This window comes from Pezoporus flaviventris, unplaced genomic scaffold, assembly GCF_033815535.1.
Source record: "Pezoporus flaviventris isolate CSIRO_AGI_PZ_B2104156 unplaced genomic scaffold, CSIRO_AGI_Pfla_v1 ptg000006l, whole genome shotgun sequence".
NCBI lineage: Eukaryota > Metazoa > Chordata > Aves > Psittaciformes > Psittacidae > Pezoporus > Pezoporus flaviventris.
In genome coordinates, this window is record NW_026892554.1 from 8589392 (window position 1) to 8615311 (window position 25920).

Here is a 25920-nt window from a genome sequence, read left to right on the forward strand (position 1 = left end):
GACTTTTTCCATCCCTGCTGGCCTTGCTCACAGTGCAGGGGGCATGCCAACCTTCCCTCTGCCTTGGCTGGAGCCGGGATCGATGTAGCCTTTGCCCTACTAATGCCTTTGCTCATCCCCTCCCCTTCCTCCAGGGCAAAGGCTGTGCCAGCCCTGGCTCTGCAGTGCAAAGGTACCATCACCTCCACCTCGAAACACGTTGTGTTTCTGCAGGCAATAGCAAGAGCTCACCACATCAGCTGGGTGCAGGGAAGCTGTTTTATACCCTTGTCTCTGCAGCCTGCTCCATACCCATCTATACGCTATGGCCAGATCCCCACAGACCTGCAAGGGTCTGCAACTTTACACTTGGGTCTGGAGGGGTAACTAATTCATTTCCATGCCCTATGGCAGTATCGGCACCCCCTAAACCACTGCTGGTAGATGTCAGTCCAGTTTCTTCTTCAGGACTGCCTTCCTGGGCAATCCATTTAGTCTTTTTCAGTTCAAAAAGAAGTGTGGCTTAATTCTCCCTTGCTGCAATATGAATGTATTGCCTCCTGGATGGACTTAAAAGACCAATTTATTGCCTTCTTCTTGACACCCTTTTAGACACTTGAAGCCTTCTCACACCCTCCCACAGTCACCTTTCCTTTACAGAACTGGTTCATTTGGTCTCTCCCTGGAGATGTTGGTTTTTAGACCTTGGATCCTTCTTGCCACTCATCTGGGAATCCCAAATGGCTCACTCATGTCTTGAGATACCACACCAAGCATGGTATTAACATTAGAAATCTGTAAGTAGATTACTTTGCAAATCTCACAAAGGCCATTCTCCTGTCAACTGTTTCCATTACACAGTGTTATAGAGATCAGTAATTCAGAAGGAAACGCTTGCTCAAACACTGCTGAATGCCATGCTTTGTACATTGTTCAGGAACTGACATTTTGGAGCTTCCAAGTTTGCACGACTCTCACTGCAGGGAACAGGAGCTAACAGTATGCTTCGTTTTAATGCTTCGTTTTAATGTTATGCTGGCTCCATCCCTCACCACCTCATCTGGACATGTCACCCTTCACTCCCTGCTCTGAACAGGCATTTGGTGTTGAACAACTGCAGATCCACCCCAATGGAAAGCTGTTTATAAGATACCAAAATGCAGGTGCAGCCATTCCTTTCACTGTAGCTAGGCACAAGGCTCCAGCTCTCACTGCTGGTACTGAAGGGCAACTGATAGCACTTTGTTTCAGGGCATTTCATATATGCAGTTTTACCTAGTACCCATGTAGTTACTGCTTCGTGTTTCTGCAACTGAAATGAGGATTGTAAATTAGTCTGAAGGATCTGGCTGCCACCTTGCTATGGCAAAAAGAAATCTCTATAACCCAGGTGAAACTATAGGCAGTATCCTTCCCCATAAAGTTCAGAGATGGAGGGAGGATTCCTCCTTCCATCACTTTATGCCACCATATAAGTTACATACACAGACGCAGTGTCAGGCTCATCTCAGTTTATTGCTTGTGTTCAAGCAGCTGTCCTTATTCCAACTGCTGTATTAGATACAAAAATAAGGCACTAAAAGGATTTTCTCCACATGATTGTGATTCTATGGCTTCAGTCACATTATGTTAAAGTACATCAAATTGCTACCCTCCAGCTAGGGAGCAGAAGGCAACTATTAGCGCTTAACATCCAGTAAAGAGAGTTACTCCTGCATGTTCCAACCCACATCATGAAGAATGGGACAGGTAAGGCTGAGAGGCTGAAAACTCCCTGCCCCATCTCCCACATTAAGTCTGTACTTGCCAGTGCAAGCCAGCCCCTACAGGAGAAATATCAAAGCCTGGCTCAGGGCTTTGCATAGTGTTTGCCTGGCACAGGGGAAAAACACCCTTCTGCCTCCACAGGGCACAGGGAGGCGTAGCTGCCTTGGGGCCACAGCACTATTCAGTACCAATTTCCCTTTACCTACAGGTAAAGTACAAGAGAAAAAGAGAAATGAGTTCACAAACCAGTGAAAGAAGTGGTTTGTATCTGAGAGCTCCCTGAGAAGAATTCAAAATACATTATTTTTTTTTGCAAGAAGATGAAATTCTGTAGACAAAAGGTGGCCAAACCTCTGCTTCCAGATCATCAAAACTGCTCTTCCTTCCTCACAGGGGTTGCTACTCACTGGATAACGATCAAATCTGACCAAGGGAGGGATGGGCTCCACACTGCTGGGAGCTGTAAGGCAAAAGGAGCAAAGCAGCAAAAAATATTCCATTGTTATAAAGGAGAGGAAGTCCTTGAAGACAACATATCCCATACACAATGCTCCACTATAGTCTGAACTGCCAGCATGCTCTACTTTTAATGGTATTAATTTCCATACTAAAAAGAAGAGCTGCTGCAGGCCACATCTGGTCTTCAGGCACACTTATCCTGCCCAGCAACCTGCGTTTTTAAAACACTTCACTGGCAGGCTAACACTTCAGATTCAAACTCGAAGTAATTCCAAGTCTGACCACAGTGATTTAACTGGGCTCTGCCCTACTGCGCCTACTCAATTCCAGAGCTTTTGCTTTTTAATAAAGGGGGACCAGCACCTTTTAATTTCTGTTTTCAGACAGCATCAGATATAATAAGAAAGTACCTTGGTCCAGGTTAGAGTAGCCTCTGTGCACATCTCCTGACGGGTTAAACAAGGAGTCCTCATACCAGAAAGTAGCAGAACACACAGACCTAACTCTGATGAAGAATAATGATCATTTTATCTCCTAGATAATGTGCAGATTTCCTCATATGGTGTCAGAACTGGTATCTGCAAAGTCAGGAGCAACAAGCACTTCATGCCACATTAGACAGCTGGACACAGCATTTCTCTTTTAACTCAGATGACACTGCCAGGCAACCATTCCCAGTGAGGGAATTAATGAATAATAATACAGTTGCAGGGCAAACATAAGGCATTTCAAATGGTAGAACCCATTCAACCAGGGGGGTAACACACAAGAAACCTTGTGGTCATGAGAGAGGAGGGGAGGGAGGACCAGACAGGAAAATCTAACCCATGAATGCCCAAATCCAGTTATAAGCTTCAGCTCTCACAGGGGATTTTGGTATTATCATGACCAACTCCACTCCCTTCCCTCTGGGAGCTTACACAACTAGAAACACTCCCTTGCAGTTTTCCTGACTCAACAAGCTCTAAGCCAGGCTCAACTCCTCAACTGCATGTTCCAAAGCTCCTCATTATACTGGGACTTTTCACATAAAATTAAAACAGCAAAACAAGCTCCTTATCACAATATGATTAATGGAAAATTGTTGCACTCACAGTCACAGGGGTTTGGGAGTTAAGGTGCATGTATTAGGATATTTAGTGCTTGTGAGTGGTTTCAGATTCACAGCTTTGGAAACCCAGTTCCTGACAAATCACAGCATCATCAGCACTCAGACAAGCACTCATGAGTCCTTCACCAAAACCCACAGCCATGGGCTGCTGGAGAAGTCAGAGCCGGTGGCCAATGGTCCTTGGCTCACATCACTGAAGGAAAAGAGCACAGTGCTAATTTCTTGGGACACTGGCACTCACTAGACTACAGATCCAGTGTCATCAGTGCATGTGACAGAGATCATATCACTCTTGAGTTACCATCACACTGCATTCAAACCACTACCTACCACAGCAGGATCCAGCAACCCAAACCCATCAGAACACCTGTACTTGAGTTCGGGCCATTTTAACAACAGCACCTAACTTGCCTGAGCCCACTATAGAAAACCTGACTGTAGGGACCTTTGAACAGGGAATTCCAGCTTTCCAGTGTAAACACGATTAGTTATGAGTCATATACCTATTGCAGCTGTCTAAGCAGCTATTTCACAACCCTGTATTAAAATATAGGAACATCAATATTTCCTTATCTAGCAGCCATGTCCTGTTTATGCCTTCTCCCATCTCCACTTATTCCATCAGGGAGTGTGTCATGGCACCAAACTCATCTGCAAAGACACAGGGAAGAATAAAGGGTAGAAATCACTTATTCAGAGGACAAAATTAATCTTGAGGTTACTGTGAGACAGGTCCATTTTGAAAGTGCCATATGGAGGATAAAAACCTATCAGAGGACCAAAGGCGTTGGCTTGCTGCATACTATACATATATCCTTTCATGTCACTGTTTCAGCTTCAGATGTGGGCTGGCTAATGTGAGGATCCCCACCAGGGAGGAGAGGACACCACAAAAACCAATCACTCCTGGGTTGGTCTTGTAGATCCCTAGCGTATCCAAAGGACCTGAGAGATCACAGAGATTCTTCACCAAGTCCAGCAGCAAAGGAGGATGCTTCTTCAGTATCTGAAACAGCAGGAGGAGAAAACCATGCACACCATCACTTTTCACACTGTTAAGTTCCTGACTGTGTTTGTCCCAGCACGAGTTCTCCTTTATCTTTTCTTCCTGTATAGCTTGTTCCAGCCTCCAGGAGATCTCATACCAGTCCCTGCCTAGATTCATCAAGAGCGAAATGTAGTAGCACTTGGTAGCCCAATTCCGCCACTTTGGCTTATCAATATCAGGTTGGAGCCCGACACTGTTCAACCACAGCACCGCATCGCAGACGAAGTAGAGGGCTCGGGTCAGGTTGGAGGCTGTAAGGCAGAAGCGAGGAACCACATCTGGCAGCTGTGTAGTTCTTCTGGCTGCTACCAAGGCGTGCATCATGTTGCCCAGTCTGAACACTGCAAGAAACCCCACAAAGGTTAGCATGGCATGGTCTTTATTGCAGAGACACAGCCCTGCACAGGTCAACCTGTCACTGTCTGTGTGTACTTTTAAATAACTTAGTGGCCTTTGGGCATTTGTATCCTTAAGCATTTTCTTCTCACAGCGTGAATAGCTACTATCAGCAAAAAACGGGGTGTACACATCCCAGTTCTGTCCTCCACCAGCCCAGGACTTACACACAAGTTCTATTACTAGCCAGGGTAATAGACTTGCAGCCTTCTCCTACTGCTCCATTCTCAGAGCCTGGGTGCCCTCTGGACCAGTCTGACCCACAGCTCTGCACCAGCCAGTGTCAACAAACAGAGCTTCCAATTTCAGGTGTTTCACTGGATCTCACCTAACTTTGTGGACAGATGTTACTGCACTAACCCTGCTGCAACCATGAGCTACAACATTCCTGAGCTTCTGTGAAAGCTGTTGATTCACATGCTCAGCACACTAAGACCCAAATCCCTCTTCAGCCATCAACTTGTCAGAGTCCTGCACAAACAGGAACAGTGTATCCCATTTTAAGCTGTAACATATGACAAGCTCGATTTCATCCAATGTACAGTGCGGGGTTTGCCTTGTGAATGTTAGTGCAATATTATGCAAAATGCTTTTCATAACCTACTGCAGTGTCACAGTGACAGATGTTGGCAGCACCCAACCTTAGTGGAACTACAAGAGTCCTGAATTCAGGACTGCCATTTATTAGCTGTTTCTTTAGCAGAAGCAAGAGAATTACAGCTATGCTGATAAACCAGCTGGCCTCTCTGCTAGAAATTGCCATACACTGGAGCTAAGTGGAATAACAAAACACATCCATGGTAACACATTAAACTGGAATATTTCCCTCAGATACATAAGTTGTTCCAAGATCGAACAATTGGTAAGTAGGTGTAAGGTCAACTGGAAAGCAAGCAATGCAACCACAGCAACAGGCCAACCATACTGGATGCAACTGTGACGCAGAATAAAGTGATGTAAAGAGTGAGACTATGAGAAAAGTGTGGAAGGGTATATAACTTAGTAGAGAAAAATGGCTAAAGACAACTACTATGTGAAGTAGGATATAAAAGGCATATTGAAGGATAGACCTTCAGAGATGATTTTATTGGGATGATAGTCCTTAACCTCAGGCTGTCTCAACCCATTAGCTGGAAGGACTAATGACACCACAGCAAGCCAGCCCTGCATGGTAACTCTGTGGTCTGGCCTTGGACAGAGTTGACAACTTGATCTCTGCAGCTGACTTAACTTATGTCGCTAGTTCTCCCAGCAGTAATTCAGATTGCCCGATGGGAGAAGAGGCTGAGGGAGTAATAGGTACCCATTTGGCCCTATCTAGCCTGGCAAGCTGAGGCAGGATAAGGCCCATTGACCACTCTGTGAACATACTAAAGAGGTTTTGTGCCCTAAGTTAAGTTAACTACAGGAAAAGCAAGGCCAGGAGCTGTTTTGCTGGAAGGAGCAAGCGAAGAAGGACTTATCCCCCTAGTCACCAGGTACTTACTTTTGCGGCCAGAGCTCATGCTAGACTCCAACTGCTTGAGTTTCATTACCAGCTTCTCTTTATCAGCCTTACGCTCTATTAAATAGCTAAGCAACATGCATGTGTACTGAGTGGCTCTGGAATGGAAAAAACGAGGAGAACGGTACAGAGGTGAAACACGGACAATTCACAGGCACAGCAGCAGCAGGGCAGCGCTTATGCCCGAGCTTCAGGCCACCCCTCTCGCACCTCGGCAGTGCCAGGGCGAGATCCAGCCCGGGGCAGGGGCACAAGAAGGACCAGCGGGCCCAGGCAGCTCTCCTGCCCGAGGCAGGGCGCCCTAAAGCGGCCGAGGGCCCCGTCACCCGCAGCGCCACTGGAGATGCTGCTCCCCACGGCGCCGCCGGGCCCACGGGGGTGCCCGAGAAGCCGGCCCCGAGGCCGCACTCACCGGAAGAGCTGGTCGCGGCCCTGGCTACGGTTGGTGAACTCCACGAAGCCCTCCATGGCGGCAGCGGCGGACGGGAGGCGTGCGAGGACCGCGGCCGCTCCGCCCAGGTCCCTCCCCGCTCGGGGGAACCTTCCGCTGCGGAGCGCGTTCCCGGCCGGGCCGCGCGGCGCCGCCCCGTTGCCACGGCAACCGCCAACGGCGGGGCAGGTGTCCCCGCTAAAGGGGTCCTCCCAGCCCGCGGCTGCCCGGTGATCGCTGCCAGCGGCTGCGGCGGTTCCGCTTCGGCCCGGACCGTCGGGTCCCGGCTCTCGCTCCGAGGTTAGGCCGCTGTGTGAGGGCACGGCTGTGGGGCCCGGCCCCGCCGCACAGTGGAAGGCTCAGAAAGCACCCGAAATGAAGTTTGTAACTTCTAGTGTAACCACCTGTGCTCCGAATTAAGGGTTGGGGTTTGATCCGGGCCGAATAAGTCATTTAATGCAGAATAGGCTTAGAGTTTTTAATGGTTTAGCATAATTCTAATACAATCCGGTGCCAAAGCTTTTATACTTCCTTTTCCTGCAGTCGGTGTGGCTGGTATTCCCAGAGCATGACAAAGCCCCAGGGTCACAGGGGTGATACAGCCAGTTGAAAGAAGGGTTATCTATATCTATACCATCTATATCTGTATCATCTCATCTATATCTATATATCTATATCTAGAACAGGGTTATCTATACTGAAGTGATCTCCTTTCCCTCTTAGAAGTCATTAATAATCTTTTCCCCCCATTACCTCATGAAAGCAGATATTGCCTGATTCTTTGTTCTTCTGCATCCGCTGTGCTTCCTGCATCTCTGGTGTGGTTTGCGTCTGGAAGGGCACCACCATGGCTGTGTATATCCGGAAGCATCCCCTGGAGATTCCTCCGCCATCTGAGAAGGACTGGCTAAAGGATGACGGCGAAGACTTCTTCTTGCAGGATCCCGAGCGAGAGCGCGATGCGCTGCCTCAGCCCGTCAGGATGGTCACCAAACTGGTGATGCTGGTTTTTGATGATGCGATGGAAATCATTGAAAGAAGGGAAAGGCTCCGAGAAGCAGAAAAACTAAAGGTCAAGCCCAGAGAATGCTTTGCTACAGCTGAATTCCAGGTACAGAGCCCCTCACATCAGAGACAGCATTAATCACTGTAGCAGTTTTTCTAGAGAATACCCATTCAGTTGATTTCACATTCTTCTGTTCATTGCCTTCCTCAGTATCCAGCACCAGATCACCGATTCACTTCAAAAGGTTGCAGCTTCTGAGCTTGCCTGACAGGTTCTGCTTCCCTCCCTCTATCACACCTCTCTGAAAACAGAGAAGCAGACATTAAACTAAATTCACCTTCTGCTTCTCAGGCTGGCTCCACCCTTGCTGGCTGGGGAGAAGGTGATTAGTCAGTAGCATATAAATGGGCAAACTCAGGTCTGTGTTATGGTGAACACCCTAATGGAAGTACTGTGAGCAGAAGGGCAGTGCTGCCTTCCCCATCGTTATGTGGAGGTATTCAGGTATTCCAGGAGGATAGGATGCTGTCTGCTGGAGTCCTGTGGTTGTCCAGAGGAGTTCAGCATCCCATTCCAGCTCTTTATTAGCAGTGGCAGGACTGAGTTCTTGGCATTTAAGGCCCCTTCTATTTATTGGAAGGGGAAATGTGGGAGCACACTTTTTCATTACCAACACAGGACAGTCTCTGGGACAGGGATGAGAGCTTCTTCCCTGCTCTTCTGATGGAAGTTCAGGCAAAAATTTCCCCCTTGTAGAATAAATCAGCATTTTCTCTTGGTGAAAGATTAGGAGTATTGATGTATCCTCCACTGGAGAAACAGTCGGGTACTCTCCTCTTTTTCCCTTTCTTGGTAGGTAACTGGAACAGCCACTTGCCTTGCAGTGTCTGGGAAATACATCTTTGTTGGCTTGTCTGTGGGCCTGGCTGCCTTCAAGGTGTCTGACTATACAGAGGTCTGTGCTTGGGATGCAGTCAAGACAGAGATTTGTGCTATCCATGCCTTGGATTTGGGAAATGATTTCCACATCTTGTTTGCTGTGGATGAAATGGGTGAGTGTGGTGCAGATTTCCTTGGCCTAGCTTGGGATGGCTGTGCTCTGAAACTGGCAGCTGCATTATGGAAGAGTGCTAAATCAGGAGGAGCATTGAAGGGCTGACAGGTTTCCTGGAAAGCCCTGCAAAAAGAGTGTTAGATAACAGTTGTAGGGTGGCAGAGTGGCCCTAGGGCCTTGTGATTAGTAGAGGGTGTGGGTTTGGTGTCCTGTATGGAGTAACAGAGGCTCTTGCAGATCTGAAGTTGGTGTACAGTAAATTTTAGGAACACTTTGTACAGAAAGAACCACTGCTTGGTATGGTCTCCTACAGCTGTAATTGCACAGCCCTCCGGTTAGTTTGTTGATTCATCTGAAGCCTATAAATTCTGGTGGAGATACTTTTCAAATTGGCTTAGCCATCTCTATGTACAATCAAATATTTGCTGGTGCTGGCTTAACAAAGCCAGCAAAAGTTTAGTGCTGGCAGCAGTGAGATATTCTTCCTTCAGCCCACGAAAAAAATGTAGTCCTGTTCACTGTCCTGCACGTGTTATCACAGCCGTCTCAAAGAGCATGGCGACCATCTGTTCACTTTTCTCCTCCTCCTAATGCTACTTCTCTATTTCTATTCCAGGGCTTGTCTGTCTCTTCTGCTTTCACAAGGAAAGCTTCTTACTCATTAAAATCCTAAATGAAGTAGTAAGTACTGAGTTATTCCATAGACACTGGGCACGGGCTGGTAAGTAATCAATCATGAAGAGGACTAATTCCCCTCAGTAATTTCTGTCATCATCATCAGCAGCAGCCAAATATTTATTCCTGTTCTTCAACAATCTGCCTGGCCCTCACCCCATTGAGGGCTGTGTAAGGCCATGGAGCTCTCTGAATCAGTGACCTTCCTTTAATGCCTGTTTTTCCTTGGCAGGAGGATATCAGCAAGAGAAGTACTTGTGTGGAGGTGGTGCTGTCCCCACGAGGTGATTATGCAGGAGTCCTGCTGCAAGGCAAGTGCACATGGTGTGATGAATGAAGGCTGTTGTGTTGTAGCAGAGGGGCCAGCAGCAGTGCTTTTAAAATGCTCCAAGTGTTCTAGGTTCACAGGGATTCTGTTCCTAATGCTCCCAGTCCCTCTTCCAGCTTAGAGCTGCTCCTGCCACATCCTGTCCTCTCCAAATGGCCTGGTGTGAATCAAGACTGATCCCAAAAGTGAGGTCTCTGGAACTGGTCAGTGTAGTTCCCAGCTCCCAGAAGGCTCAGTGAAAACAGGTTTCCCTCTCCTCTCCAGAAGTACCAGACTCAGTTCCTCCTCTGGTTTACTGTGGCTCACTTTTACACTGGAAATGTGTAGACCTGTAAAATTTTCTCAGCAGGCATAATCCAGTCAGGACAGAGACAGTGTTTGAAAACACTACAACAAACTCATTGCTGCAACATTCTTCTGCTTGTTGGCAGCTGCCTTTGTGAACTCATTTGCTGCCAGCAGGTTTTCTGGACCCAGGTTTGGTGGAATCTGCCTGAATATATGCTGAGAATGAGATAAGTAGCATCCACAGAGAACCAGTGTGTGACCACATCCCACTTCCACTTTACCTCAGAGGGTACAGTTCAAATTATTTGACTGAGTCACTCCATGGAATTTTTTTGGTGGATGTGGGATCTTGAGGACTTGAGCTAGGGGCTGAGATGTCAGTCTTAGTCAAGCATGTCAATCCAGAAGTGAGGGGGGAGCTGGGCTGCATGGAGCTCGCAGGGATTTTATATTTCCAAAAATATCCAAATCTCCTTTTGAGGATATAAAAAACCAGGGGCTACGTGTTTGAAAGACCTTTTTCTCTCATTTCCAATTGCTCAATATGGTTTCCCAATGCAGACAGCACAAAAGCTTGGCTGGAGATCTACCGATTGCCTAAGGATTCCTGGCTGAAGGAAATGGAGAGCCCAGGAGCTGCATTAGGGCTGACTAGTGGGGAGAGGAGGTCAAGCCAGGCATCTGCGGTACAAACAAGTTCCATCTCCTACTGTGCTGTTTTTTCTTATAGCCTTTTGCCTGTAGGTCTCTCCCCAGGCCTTTCTCCTGCAGACAGTGACAGCAAGATACAGGCTGAACAAGTCTGTTGGCCCAGGGAGATGGATTATGTGTCTCTACAGCTTCCCATCCCACATTTCATAAGGCCTTTGTATTATTGGGACATGTTTACTCTCCCAAAACAGGCTTCCCAACAAGGTTCCCTTAGTCCCAAGGGCTAGTGCTCCTGCTGCCCCTCCCTGAAACTGGCAGCTCCTTTCCCAACAGCATTACCCCATCTGAGGAGGCCATATGTAAGGGTTTTCCCAAAGGGCTCTTCCCTTATGTTACTGGGGAAAGGTGAGGAAGAGTGGAAATTGGGCCTGATACCTCCACTTGGGAGTCTGGTCCTAAACCAGGGTTTGTGTTTTAGATTAAAAACAAGAGGACCCTGGTGGGATCATGGATGAACTTGCCTGAGCAGTGCAGGGGCTCTGCCTGGTTGCATTAACTACTGTCATCTCTGGTTCTTTGGCAGAAAAGTCTGGAGCTGCATAAAGATGGTTCTGCACAGATGGTAACTGACCTCAGTGAATGTCCTGAGCTGTTACGGGGAATTTAAAATGCTGAGTCAGTGCTCAACCCTCTCCTGCATCACTTTCACCCTGCTGGATTTCACCTCTCAACACAGTCACTTTCTGCCCAGCACCTCCAGCTATAACCCTCTGTGATACCTGCCCTGTAACTCTTACCTCTTCCTTCAGCAAAGACTCTCCTGGCTGTTTAAGAGGGAGCTACTTCTCAGCCCTGTCTTCAGGCCAAATACCCCTTTAACTTAGCCAAGCCAAAAGCAAACACGCAGGCTTTCCCTCTGCTGATTCCATGTGAACTACCCAAGTTCCTGCCTCTTCCTTCCCAGACATGGTTGATTATTTAGCCAGACCTTTTCTGTTTAGCTAAGTGTCAGTATGTGTGGGATGGGGTGATGGTGGGGACACCCTGGTGCTGGTCCCCTGTTAGGACTTTCTGTTCCCAGCCAAGCACATATGTGACTTCCTTCAGTCTCTCTGGAGTAAAATTTGGTTCTTGTATTCAGCAGCACTCTGCAACCTTTAGTCCTGCTTCTTTTTTTTCCCTTCTGTATTTTTCTGAGCCTTGCTGTGCCCACAGGAGGCTTGTGCTGCAGCAAGAGTAATTTAGAGAGATTAGGAAGATCAGAAGGGGAGGTTATTTAGGACACAAAGATAGGAGGTGTTCAGGCAGGATATCTTTTGTAATGTTGGGAAAGTAGTGACCTCCCTCAAGCTTCTGGCCTGAAGAATGAGCCTAAACCCAGTATCTCCTAGGGAGTGTCAGCCAACCTTTGCATACGCTTTCTTTAGAAAGCATTTGATTCCATGAACAGGTGAAAACTTGGCAGTCTAGGGCACAGCACAGTTCTCAGGCTGACATTTTCTGTTGCAGGAGTCTGCTGTGGCTGCAAGTAAAGTCGATCTAAAGTTGAGTCTCCCAGTGCTGCTGCTGACAGTGAAGCCGCCGAAACCCATTACAGGTCAGGACTGATTCTGTACTTGCAACTTGCAGCCTCCTTCAGGTGGCAAAGGAATTGTGGCCCTTATGGCTGCAGAACAGGTCAGAAAGTTCCAGTAATGTGCTCCCTGGTCCTTTCCTGACCTGTTTCTGTACTTACATGTAATCCTGTAGCAGGAGTTGTTTCTTATCTGACCATTTCATGTGTCACCTTTGTAGCACAAAATAATTCAGTGTGTTTTGAAGTGAGTGTTGTATACCCTTGGCTTCATTGTCACTGGACTGGGAGGAAGTTGTTTCCTAGTTCTTAGCACCCCCAACTCATCCCTCAGAGTCCTGGATTTATAGGTAAATGCTGAGGATGAGGAAGGAGCAGACCTTATGCTGGGACACTGTCAGGGAGAGTGCCACAGAAATGCAGGGCAAGCTGTGTCCTCATATGACTTGCCCTAGTCCCTGCCTTCAAATACTGGAAGAACCTGAATGTGAACAAGCAGTGGGACCTGATGAAATCCATCCATGGGTCCTGAAGGAGCTGGCGAATGAAGTTGCTAAGCCACTGTCCATCATATTTCAAAAATCATGGCAGTCAGGTGAAGTTCCCGACAACTGGAAAAAGGGAAATATAACCCCCATTTTCAAGAAGGGGAAAATGGATGACCCAGGGAACTACACAGCAGTCAGTCTCACCTCTGTTCCTGGCAAAATCTTGGAGCAGATTCTCCTGGAAGGCATGCTAAGGCACATGAAAATCAACAAGGTGCTTGGTGACAGCCAGCATGGCTTCACTAGGGAAATCCTGCCTGACCAATTTGGTGGCCTTCTATGATGGGGCTACAGAACTGGTGGACAGGGGTAGAGCAGTTGATGTCATCTACCTGGACTTGTGCAAAGCGTTCGACACTGTCCCACACGACATCCTTGTCTCTAAATTGGAAAGACATCAATTTGATGGATGGACCACTCGGTGGATGAAGAACTGGCTGGATGGCCGCACACAAAGAGTTGTGGTCAATGGCTCAATGTCCGGCTGGAGACCAGTAACGAGTGGCGTCCCTCAGGGATTGGTGTTGGGACCGGTCTTGTTCAACATCTTTGTTGCTGACATGGACAGTGGGGTTGAGTGCGCCCTCAGCAAGTTTGCCGATGACACCAAGCTGTGTGGTTCGGTTGATACCCTGGAGGGAAGGAATGCCATCCAGAGGGACCTTGACACACTTGTGAGGTGGGCTGATGCCAACCTCATGAGGTTTAACCATGACAAGTGCAAGGTCCTACACCTGGGTCGGAGCAATCCCAGGCACAGCTACAGGTTGGGCAGAGAAGAGATTCAGAGCAGCCCTGCGGAGAAGGACTTGGGGGTGTTGGTCGATGAAAAAATGAACATGAGCCAGCAGTGTGTGCTTGCAGCCCAGAAAGCCAAACGTATCCTGGGCTGCATGAAAAGGAGCGTGGTCGAAGGAGGTGATCCTGCCCCTCTACTCTGCTCTCGTGCGACCTCACCTGGAGTATTGTGTGCAGTTCTGGTGTCCTCAACATAAAAAGGACATGGAACTGTTGGAACAAGTGCAGAGAGGCCACAAGGATGATCAGGGGACTGGAGCACCTCCCGTATGAAGACAGGCTGAGGAAGTTGGGGCTGTTCAGCCTGGAGAAGAGAAGGCTGCGTGGAGACCTCATAGCAGCCTTCCAGTATCTGAAGGGGGCCTATAGGGATGCTGGGGAGGGACTCTTCATTAGGGACTATAGTGATAGGACAAGGGGTAATGGGTTAAAACTTAAACAGGGGAAGTTTAGATTGGATATAAGAAAGAAGTTCTTTCCTGGGTGGTGAGACACTAGAATGGGTTGCCCAGGGAAGTTGTGAATACTCCCTCCCTGGCAGTGTTCAAGGCCAGGTTGGACAGAGCCTTGGGTGACATGGTTTAGTGTGAGGTGTCCCTGACCATGGCAGGGGGGTGTAACTCCATGATCTTGAAGTCCTTTTCAACCCTAACTATTCTGTCATTCTATGGTTCTAAGATGGGCTAGTGATATGGAAGGTCCCACCAGAGATGCAGTGTGTCCCTCTTCAAGATAATGCCAGCCTAAAGGAGGAATGGTCGAAGTGTCTCTGAGCACTCTATGGTGTCTGCTTCTCCAGGGCTGTGCATTTTCCCTTTGTGTTCCCAATGCAGGCAGTAGTTTTAAAACCCCTTTGGATGCCTTGAAGAAAGTGGATGATGACAGCGTGCTTGGCTTGGGGTACAATCACCTAATCAAAGATTTCCAGTGGGAGCAGCAGGAAGCAATCTTCCGCAGCACGTATCGGGAGTACCTGGAGGTTGGGGATGAGAGCCAGAGCAGAGAGGAGATGCCCAGGTCAGTGGGAGCACCAACCAGGATCTGAGTTCATGAGACACCAGTGCAGGGCACTTTTCAAGTGTAGATGGAAGCCTCTGTATTAGCTTTGCCTCCTTGGAACTAAATGATCTTAAGATCCTTTCCAGCCCTAACCATTCTATGATTCTTCATCCCAAGGTTTCAGGGCAGGGGCTAGAGCCATTTCAAGTCTTGTTGCAGTGCTGTCTACTTAGCAAAGCCTTTATTATAGATATATTTCTTTCTTTTTTTCAGACATGCTACTTTTCACTTTCTCCTGCCTAGCCAGATCCTACAGGTTCGGCCTGGAATGAAAGTGCAGCCAGGTAATCCATAGGTTAACACCTTTTTGCCCATTTGAAGCATGTCATTGCATGACTTTGAGCTCCAGTTAGAGCTCAGTGGCTCTAGCTGTGGTTCACTATAACAATTCCACCTCCAAGGATGTAAGCCTAGATAAAAATTTTGTTCTGGCTTAGTTTCTATGTGAGCAGAGTTTCTGTCCCACCAGAGAAACTGTGAGAGCTCAGTGACAGCTATGCTGTTTTGGTGTTCTGGATTGTTGCTTTCTTTGTCTCCAGGCTCTTTCTCTCTTTTGTCATCCCCTTCTCTGTACCAGATGTTCCAGCTGGCATCAGTGTGCACTGGGATGGAAGCCACAATCTCTGCTTCTACTTACTTAACCATTCACTTAAGGAGAAAGTTGGTAAGGACATCTTGCTTTCTTTAACAGAGCACTCTGTGAGGAGTGGGAGTAGTCAGTGGACAGTGACTGTCATTCATCCAGATTGCCATGGTTCAAGGAAACCATGAAACAGGAGAGCTGCCTCATATTGTGTGGGTTAGGCTGCTGTTTAGATATGGGGCTCCATGTTGCGCAGGCTGGTAGTATTTTTAGTGAAGCCACGCTGGCAGGAGACCACAGAATGGTGCATGTTTTATTGGGAAATTAGATGCTAATACCTTTAGAGAGATTGCTCTGCACCTTCTTACAGTTGGCTCTCTTCATGTCCTTCTGTTTAGATTCTGATCCAAATCCTGATGTTGTGTGGCCATGCGCAGCTCCAATTGTGTGCTCAGCTGTCAGTTCCTGCTCCAGGTACCTGGCACTGGCATGTGAAGATGCAGCAATAACTATCTGGGATAAGCAGCTAGGTGAGCTGACCCTTTGGAACTGTGTATTGGGTTCACTGTGGATAAGCTGCTCTGTTCCTTAGGAGTTTAAGGCTCTGGCTTGGTGGGAACAAGGGACTGAAAGTCACTTTACAAGCAAATCTGAAAGTAGTTTGGACTCATTTGTTCACTGGATGCTTGTCCAGAAGCTGCCAATTCAGCATCACTGCCCTGGCCTTTGCAAAGACATTCCTATCCACAGTAAGGGGCTGTGAACTGCTGCAGCAAGGACTGAGCTGTCTTGCCCCTGAGGCTGTGAGACAGTGACAGTCACTGCTTTGCCACTTGCACCCACAGGTCATCTTTGAGGCTGTACTGGCATCGCAGTCCAGGCTGCTGTCCCTGCCAGTGTTATTCTGCCATGATGCAGGGATTCTTCTGGCAGAAGAATTTTCTTCCATCAGGATTTTCTGGTGGCTGCTGCCCCTGAGCAGGCCATACCTGTGCTTAAGCTTTCCTTGAATAAATTGTCAGTTCCTTTTTCTTCCTAAACTGCTGTCTCTTTTTTTCCCTTGCTTCCCCAGGATACCCCCTGTCTGTGACTATTATTCCAGAGGGACGCCTCATCCGTAGTATCCACTTCCTACGGAGTTCTGCAGTTGCTAGTGATGAGACACTTCCTGGTACAGATCCTGTGTGTCCCATCGTGCAGCTTCTAGTGCTATGTGCAGACAGCGCTCTCTACTTGGTGAAAGCACCCAGGGCTGAGAAGTCCAGCATCACGCTCCTGGCAAACAGGTGAGGTTGATTCTGACAGAGCTTACTCCAGCCAAAGAAACCATGTGGAGCAGTGGTCAGGTCCAGCAAGGAGCCCCACATTTCTATGGAATAGAGAACTTTCTACTGCTTTTACCCAGATAGCTCTGCCATACTGCTGTCAGCAGCAAGTGTGGTTTTGCTAGGAATCAGTTCCAGTGCTAAAACCTGATGGTTATGGCAGAATTAGGGGTTTTCTGGATTCTTCTATGCACCACAACACAAGTGCTTTTAGCAGTGCTCCGGGGCTGATGTTCAGCTAGCTGGGCCTCTGCCTGGTACTCAGGGGAATTTTTATTTCTCTTTTGTGCACTTGCCAGAAGTCAGAATAAGCATTTCTTGCCATCTTTCTGTCAATTTTATGTTCACTTGTCCCCTTGGTTTGTGAAGAAAGGTTGACTTGGAGGGAGGTGCTGCACTAAAGGCTATGGTTTCATGCCTCCATGGCAGGCAGGGGATTTGTATCTCCAACATAGTTCCTAGGCAGGCTTGCACAGGAATGGGCCTCAGGGGCTCCTGCCTGGAAGGAGACAGGCTTTGTCTCCATAGGGAAGGGGCTTGGCTGGAACTTTAGGCCACCCAGTGTGCCACAAACTGCCCTTGTCATTATCCCAGCCTCTCAGTGCGTGTCAAGTACGTGGATAGCGGCAAAAGTCTGAATCTGTTTTACAGGCCTCAAGATCCAAATCTTGCTGTCAGTGCGGTGGTGCCTGTGCTGGCATTCCCCAGTGCAGTGAGTATTACTGCCAGCTCTCTTAAGAACTGGGTGGGAACACAAGTCCATCTGCCCTGGGATCCTGTTTTCAGTAATGTCTGTAACTGGGCGCCAAGAAGATAAAGAACAGAGCAATCAGATATGGTGCTGCCCTCACATCCTTTCCCAACTATTTTTAGCACAGGGACTTCCTGCACCAGTTACAGGTCTGTATGTAACTGGTCACTCTCAAAGGATTTCTGTGCCATGATCTTACTTAGCATCCACTTGCACCAGTGTTGTCTAATTGACCACTGAGGTGAGAAGCACATGAGACAGGTCCAACTACAAAGATGAGAGGGATCTGCTTTGAAGCTTCAGGTGTCAGGGTCAGATATGGGAAGGCATCATGGTGAGGAAGTTACAAGCAGAAGTCCCCCCAGACCTTTCAGATGGCCCCAAAAAGCTTTCAGGCATGGGGAGAAAAGGACTTAAAGCTGCTCACCAGAGCCAGCCATGCAAGAGGCTGGATCTAATTAATTTCTAACCTGCTCTGCTGCCCTTTTCCAATCCCAGCCTGCAGCAATTCCAGTTCAAGTTCCCCGCACAGCCTCTTTTTTGATCTGCTGTGTCCTGGTGACAACTGACAGGGCAAGCAAAAAACCCCCAGCATCATAATTGAGGATATGAAGTCCTGAATGTCATTCCAGATTCTTTCCAGGAAATGCTTTTCACTTGTTTTACATCCAAGTGTCAACTCGCTGTTTCAGGTGCTGGTCTTCTCCTGGGATGGCAAAGTGTCCCTGATGAACACTGACACATCACAGATTGTTTACTGCTTCATTATTCCACCTTCTCATTCTGTAGCATCCCCCTGGCAGCCGGTGTTCACAGTGGATAGTGTGAATTGGTGCTTGCTGCTTCGAGGTGGGTAGCCCTCTGGTCTTAGATACATGGTCACTGGATGCATTCAGCTGTGTACTGATCCTTGATAATTCTTCTTACAGGGTGACTCCTGATGCAATAGCTCACTGTTCTCATTTCTGTCTAGGAGATAAGCAGCAGCAGACAGATGCATTGGCCAGTCACACCACCATCTTCCTTTTTGACTTCAACTCCTACCCACTGAAGGAGGCTTTCCCACAGGAACCAGATTTGCCTCTCAGATCCTCACAGAACCTGACATGGTTTGAGAGATGTAACATTTTCTTACGTGAGAGGTAAGGTTCTCCTTCTGCCTGATAGGTAAGTGCAGTTGCATTATTGTAAGCTGTGGTGTTGCTCAGGTCCATGCAAGATCTCCCCCTGGATCTTCTGTGTGCTGTGACAGATTTATGGCTGGGTAAGGTTGATGTTCAGGGAACATTGTCAGGGAATATGATCCTCGTTTAAGTGTTTGCATCTTCCTTTTGACCCCATAGCCAAGCAGAGCTGGGAACAATTCGTACCTTGCTCCTCCCCTCCATTCACAGCTCCATTTGATGTTTAAGTAGTTTTGTGTTGGAGGTTTCGCGATTTGGGAAGGTCCCCAGCACCCTCAGGCCGAGGTTGTAGTTTGGCTGCTGCATTGGGCCCATGCCGTCACTAGATGGCAATGCGACATCTGTTATTGAGTGACTTTTCCTCGAATTCTTTTGCGAACGTGGAGCCAGGTCCCTGTCAATGATATTCTTCTGTTTGTTCTTTTCACTATGCCTTAATTCTCCAACTTGAAATTGAATAGGCGGGTGCAGGTATGACCTTACAGCAGATATTACATGGTAGTCTTCCCTAATTCCTTGTCTCCGGGTTGAATCCTCTGGTGCTGACTAGTTGAGTGCAGAAAAGTTTTATTCTATGCTACCAGCCACCAGTTCTGTCCCTTCTTCTCATAAAGCTGGAGAGGAGAATCTTCCCTGCCTTATACCAGAAAAACTGGGGAGACATTGCAACCAGGGATATGTTGCTGCTTGGATACTGAGAGCTGGTGCCAGAGCAGAGCGAATACGTCTGCAGTGAGACCTGTGTTTACAGAAGCTAAAAGACAAAGAGGAATGTGGAGGTTGTTGCTGCCAGGAGCAGCAAACTTGAGTGCTAAGTGACATGAGGGAATCACAGAGATATGGATACAGAAAGTCTGAGCTGCTTAATTTGTAGTGAGCCCCAGGTACCCTCGGGAGAACCAGCTAAGATTGTCTGAGCACCAGGACAATGACAGGCACTGTTTTAACCACCCTCTTCTTCCCCTCACTAGGCAGCAGAGCCTGCTGGGACTCAGGGAGCAGTTGCCTGAATTCTGGAGCCGGCTGCAGGCGCAAGCAGCTGCCATGGATGAGGAGAGACAGAAAAAGAAGGGACAGAAGAAGCCGTAGTGAGCCTTTCATCCTGAGGGCAAGGCTCTGCACTATCTCAGTCCTGCAACCCCACAATCCAGCACTGATAGTTTGACAGCAACTCTATTCAAATGTATCCTGCTGTTTTTCAGCCTAGGGCAGTTTGTCAGCCCAAATAGCTGCTTGCAGGCCATGGCTCAGCCACAAAAATCTGCACCCTGCCTCTTTCCTTACCTAACCCTCAGCCTAAGCCCCTCTTTATCAGGCACAAACACTGCTGATGGAAAAGTCTAGAAGTAGGAAAGGCCTCTCATTGAAGTGGCAGGCCCAACCCCTGTGTGGCTCAGCTAAGTATTTGGGCTGCATATCCTCCCAGAGGCATGGAGCATCACAGATATATGGTGTGTTACAATGTCCCTCTTTAATAAAGCTTTTTCTCCAGTAAAAGTCTCTTGCTCTTCATGGGGCTGGTATTTTGTCACTGATGCTCTGTCCTGCTGTTGCCAGGGCTCACCAATGTGTGTCATCTTCTGCTCTGACCCAGGTGGGCAGCAACATCCTTGTGCTTAGCGAGAGACCTGCTCTTTGCAAACCAGGCAACAAATCAGCCTTGAAAGTGTCACCCCCCCAGACCACAGCAGCACCAAGCAGCAGGGACACACTCTGCTGTGTGAGCTAGGCTGGTCTGCAGTTTAGGTGTTTGACTTCAAAGCAGGCAGTTTTGGGATAAGACTGCTAAGGAATTGCAGCCTGGAAAAGTGAAGACAAGCTCACTGGGTTGAGGTCAAGCTAGGACTGGTGACTGAGCCAAGGACCAAAGCTGAGGTGTCCACAGAAGTTAGGGCTGTGTTAAGCCAAAGACAGGCAAGGAGCATGGCCAGGTCAAGGTCAAAGGCCATAAAAAGCTGAAGCATCCCTCCTACAGGCAACAAAAAGCAAAGAACTAGCAGGGACAATGCAAGCCCAAGCATCCATGTGGTTTTTTCTTACTCCAGAGGTATAAAGTTAGCAGCTTGCCCTGTATACCTGATAGATTGAGCAAAAAAGTATGAGGGCTCACTGGGCAGTCTTTCAGTATTTTCAGGTCTGTAGTCCTGTGGGAAACTGACAGCATCTAAACATTAACTGCAGAGTCTGACTGCTCAGCTGGGGGGCTCTCAGCCTGCCTGCATCTTGTACTGGGTATCTTCCAAAATACCCATTCTCAAGCAGACCAGACATATGATTTCTCAAGCATAAAAACCAGGAGGAAGCCTCCATCTTTTTACAGCTGATCTTGCTTCCAGGATGTCTGCCTAATCCACAAGGAATCTGACAAACCTGCCAGCAACCCCTCCAATCCGTGTGCATGGATGAGCTGTGTGTCCTCCAAGTCTCATTCTAGTGATGCTCCAAAAGGTTTGGTAAAGCATCAATGCAGGGAGCCAGGCATTCAGCAGGCTCAGCTCTGTAGACACTCTAGTGTCAAGGTCCCATTTAATTTTATCATAGCAAGTTGTCTTGTTTTGGATTGGGTTTTGATGAGAGGCCTCAGCTCATCCTCTGGACATAAAGTCACCCAGTGTGGTGGAGGTAGGAAAGGGGAGAAGCATCCCACTTGTTTTAGTCCCAGATGCCTGGTTTTGCTCTGGAGAACGAAAAACTTTCTGAATTAAATCTTCCTATTTGCTACCTTTGTGAAAGGCTTTGAGGGCCTTTTGTGCTGTCATTTTCCATCTGCCACAGATTACAGCTTCACAGCTCATCTGATTGTTACGGATATTGATACTGGGTTGTGTGAGCACTTGCCATCTGCTTCAGTGCAAAGTCAAGAGGGTTAACTCAAACCACCCTCAATGCCTGTTTAAACTGAGCCACCTGGTTCAGCACTGAAGTGAACAAGGAACAATCCTTGATCCTTTCCTCTGTTCTCACTGTGGTGGCAGTGACTATGTTTGTGTTTCTGTTGTTCTTTAAGAAACAATGGGCCTTCTGCTGCAACTGGGCACAGGGGATTATTCAAGGCAGGAACTCCTATTCCTACAATCCTGCCCATGCTGCAGAGAGACAGCACAACTAATCTGCTGCCTCCTAAACAGCACTGGGTCTAGTTCTTGCTATTTGTGCAAATGTAAAGGGCTTGGGGATCTGTGCCCTTAATCCTACCCTGTCTGCTTTCCATTCAGAAGAGGAGCAGGGCTTGCCTAGCATCAGAAGAGGTGGAACAAGATCTGCTAATCAGTTTGACATACTGTGCATCCACCAGTTTGTGTGTATTCATCCCAAGATGTGCTTGTTTGTTTGCAGTTTGAATTTGCTCTAGAACTCTAATCATGTGCTTGGCCAAGATAACCAGGAGCTGGCAGGCTCCACAGAGAAAGGAAAACAACAAGCAGCTGCAGGAGGCTGATGAAGAGCCTTTGTTTTTGCTCATGACTTCAGCAGGGGACCATTTGTTTCCTGCTTCTTTGAAGGGATGCAGAAAAATTGCTATGATCAGTGTGTTGACACGTGTGTTGGTGATGGAGCTATGTGCTGAGCTCCACAGCACGTTCTGGAGAGGACCAGAGACACCTGACTGCTTATTCCTAAGAAGATGCCCTTGCCAGCTCTTCTTCTATTCCCGGTCACTCCATGAGCCCTTGGCAGCTCTAAGTCCGAACCAGTTTGAGCTATATCTGCTGCTGGAAACTACAGAAAGGCCTTGAGAGTATCATATATATCACCATCAAAAGATGAAACTGTAAGAGCTGGCTGTGCCAACTCCTAGCTCAGATCCAAGCTCAGTGAACTCCAAGGTGCTACCTGGGTATATATAATAGGAGCAGTTTGGCTCTGTATTTTAAGAGTAAAATAAATCTTAAAGCTCAGTTTGTGAACTGGGGCTTGTGAGAGCTTGAGGAAAAAAGCTCAGATCCACAGAGAGGCGCTCGAGCCGCATCCTTCCAGCAGAGCAAGGTCAGGCCAAGCAGAGATGATTTCTGTGGGAGAGGAGGCTGTACTTTAATCTCACTAAATTATCTGCTGTTCTCTGCAAGAAGCCAAATGTCATCGTACTTCTTTGCATACTTGCTTGTGCTGTGGAAACAGAGGAATCAGAGGCTGATCTGATAAGGTTCCCCCACTCCTGAGGGCCAACAAAAGGGTAAGCCACACCGTGCTGCTGGAAGGAGTGCTGTCCTTTGGAAGAGCTGAAGTGTTGTGTGCTCCAGGACCTTACTCCTTACACCCGTGTTGCCAGCTTTAATGCAACAACCCACATATCTCTCAGTACCTCGCCACATACAACCTGAAGCCACCCTAAGGAGGAATCTGCAAGGATCTCTCTATCTAGGGCAAATAATGTCCCTGCAAGACACTGTGGGACATGCAGTGGTGCCTGGGGCAGGACAGTCCCAGCAAGTGTTTGCTGTTGAAGTAGGGGCTGCACAAGGTCAAGCTTCCTCTCTGGCTCTACAGATTTGTGTCTAGATATAGGTGAACCAGGTACTGCATCCCATTCCTAATTGCTCAAATAGCTCTCGTTGTCCAAACTAGTGTCGCTTCATTACCTCTAATGCCAGTTCCCTGGACCAGGATGCAGTTTCTCATCTTCCTTTGGGGCCAGGCTATAGCTGTCGAGTTGTGCTGCTCAGCCAAGCTATGCAGATTAAGTCTTCTAATCTTCCCTAATGCATTGTGCTGGACATCTCAGTCTGTTTTAATTTGGAGTTTCTGCAAATGCCTTCCAGTTTGTTCTCATTTCTGTTCCAGTTCGTTGTTGTCCAGTGTTTCTGGTACTGCTCTGTCTAGGGCCTAGTACAATTCAAGGCATGGGGACCCATTTTGCTGGCCTTTATACCTGATTTTGCAAGAGCAGAACCATTGGCTGTAATAAGACATGAGCTGTGTTTTTGAGGCCAAAATACAGGAGGAAATTGGCTAAGCCTAGCTGAGGGTTCCAGAGAGATAAGAGATTTGCATGATGACTAGGGTGATGCTGTGTTTTGGCTATTGCCCTGTGAATTTACAGGCACTTCACACAGCTGAAGACAGACAGGGGCTTGTGCTACCAATAACTCACACCCTACATAAGCCAAGTGCTGGGGCACAGCGGACTGGTCATGCAGCAGGGGAGGATGTGTCATCGCAAGAGCCGTGTCTTCACATGGCACATCTCTGTGCAGTGCCATGGGCTGGCTCGGCCCCTGAAAAGCCTGTGCTTTAAGAGGAAAGGAAGGTGATTGACTCATGTCACTGCAGGGTTGCTGATTAGGAAGGAGGGAGATGTACAGTATCTGGATGGCAAATTGGCCTCTGCTGCCAAGTTTGCAACACTTGAACTGTGTCAAGCTTGTTTTGTTAGAGGCTTCGCGTCAGCCCAAACACTGCTCTTCTGTGCCAGGGTTTGTTGCAGGGGGAAGAGGGAATAAGTTTGTGTTGTGAGGGGTGTGTACAGGACATGGAGATCTGTAGGGGGTAAAAACCAAATCCTGCACTGAGTGATGAGGAGGAAAGACTAATTAAACAAGGAAGAGGAACCTGCCGGCTTACAGTCCTGACCTAACAACCGGTTATAGGATAATACAGCACTGTAATGCAGGGTAAACACTAGGTAGAGGATGTCTGAATTAATTCCTTTTCGAAACACAGTGATAATTCAAAAACATCCGGTACCCTAATTTTAAGCTGTCTATCATAGATGCCAGCACAACTTGTGGTAAATTGTCCCAGTTGTCAAACTACTTGGAATTTGCACCCTGTTTCTGATCCAGCTAGGTCATGTTCCAGCTTCTAGTCGCTGGATGTTGCTGGATCTCTGGGAGATGGGAAAGCCCACCAGCAAAAGGTGAGTTTTGTGCGGAGGGAGCTACAAGCCATGTGTGTGTATAAGCAGATGTAGGGAGACTGAACTTGGATCCTTGCTCTCCACGGGTGTTATATTCCTATTGTGGTGGAAGAAAACGTGAAAAGCATTTCACCCAGTTCCCGGGGCAGTGCAACAGGAGGGGGGAGACAAACCAGGAAAAGGATTTGCTGTTGCCCAAATGGGAATTGAATGCTCGATTCTGTTACTGGTAGCTTTTGCCCTTTATGGATCTTGTCCATGACAGAATCCTGGCAGAGATTGTGGCAGGGATGGTGGATGAGACAGGACTAAACAGATCTGCCAGGTTGTGCTTCCCTACTGCTTCAATAGCTCCTACCCTTTGCAGTGCTACTTTGCAGTGAGTAGGCAGTGGATACTACAGTTTAGCCATCTCTGTTGTTAATCCTGGTGCTGTCTCTGTGGAAGTTCATATTTTAGCAATTAATTTCCTTAAAATTATTCCTGCTAAAAGCATTCCCAGAAGGTCCCTTGGCACTGGTAGATGTTTGCAAAGGCTGATTGGGTTGATCACCATTGCAGACAAGCACCCTTCCTGCAGATTAAATTGGAGCCAGCGCTTGCTGAGTGGAGTAACAAGAGGTAAAGCAGGTATGAATGATAAAAGGAGGAAGCCCTGAGTTGTTTGGCTTTACTATGATCACTTTAATCAGCTGTTTTCAGTAGCAACTTGTATTTTTCTTCAGTGCCCATCACTAGTGTTGTAAATCATCATTCCTCAGGGATCTGAGAGGCTGAGGTTATTTACTTGTTGGAACTAGAGTGAACAGTAGAGACTTACACATTTCCTTTACAAAATGAATCTGAATCGAAAGCCTTCCTCTGTATATTTTCCACCTCTTGAGGGAAAACCTGAAATCCAGATCTGGATTTTACACTTGCTTCTCTGTATGACCACACTGATCCTAATCTTCCAGATTGGGGAAAACAATACAGAGTCTAACTGTCGTTTAGGCGATGTATTCTGCTTGTGCACTTCCATTTGAGTCAGTCTTAACAACTGTTTCTCTTTCTGAATGTGTTAGGGCAGTCTCATTATAACATAATGATTCTGTTGGAAGACATGAATCTTGTTGCCTCATTCCAGAGCTTCCGGAGGAAAAATGCTAAAAGAGTCTGGAGTGTGATCATCATTATGGTGACAGTTGTTTTCCCATTTAACTTTGATTTTGCTTTCATTCTTCGGGAACAGAGCAATGGCCAGAGCTCCTCTTCCAAAGATGCCATCCTGCAGGTAGGAAATATTTAGCAAGGCACTGGCGCAACAGAACAGACCCATAAAAGGCACATAATGAAATACAATGGGTTATCAGTGAAAAGATCAACCAGTTAGTGCTTTTAGCTGTTGCAGTGAAGATGTATTCCCTCCCCTAAAGGTAGATCAAGAATGGTTATGAATTCCTAAAGCCTCTTTAGAGAATTTAAATGCATCTCCCAGCTCTAAGCTATGGACTCTTTTGGCATTCCAGCAATAATATTTTCCCAAGGATGAACTGTTCCTGAACAG

General features: G+C 47.6%; 2 protein-coding genes across 4 annotated transcripts; one reads left to right on the forward strand and one right to left on the reverse strand.

The window, feature by feature from the left end:
• Positions 1–1475: 1475 nt before the first annotated feature.
• On the reverse strand, positions 1476–6781 carry PEX11A (peroxisomal biogenesis factor 11 alpha). Its single transcript, XM_061446802.1, has 3 exons — positions 6677–6781; positions 6247–6362; positions 1476–4705 (listed from the first exon to the last, which is right to left on the reverse strand). Exons 1-3 carry the CDS (start codon positions 6730–6732, stop codon positions 4140–4142), a joined length of 738 nt encoding a protein of 245 aa, XP_061302786.1. The 5' UTR covers positions 6733–6781; the 3' UTR covers positions 1476–4139.
• Positions 5970–20014, forward strand: WDR93 (WD repeat domain 93). 3 transcript variants are annotated; one of them, XM_061446795.1, is made up of 17 exons: positions 5970–6238; positions 7461–7805; positions 8557–8752; positions 9371–9435; positions 9662–9744; positions 10611–10731; positions 11280–11318; positions 12206–12293; positions 14449–14632; positions 14888–14958; positions 15252–15338; positions 15656–15787; positions 16330–16543; positions 17234–17294; positions 18026–18182; positions 18307–18475; positions 19489–20014. In XM_061446795.1, exons 2-17 carry the CDS (start codon positions 7542–7544, stop codon positions 19604–19606), a joined length of 2049 nt encoding a protein of 682 aa, XP_061302779.1. In that variant the 5' UTR covers positions 5970–6238; positions 7461–7541; the 3' UTR covers positions 19607–20014. The 3 variants fall into 3 exon arrangements, with proteins under 3 accessions (XP_061302779.1, XP_061302780.1, XP_061302777.1); XM_061446796.1 differs by lacking the exon at positions 5970–6238 and adding an exon at positions 6857–6924; XM_061446793.1 differs by lacking the exon at positions 5970–6238 and adding an exon at positions 6951–6994.
• Positions 20015–25920: the final 5906 nt, after the last annotated feature.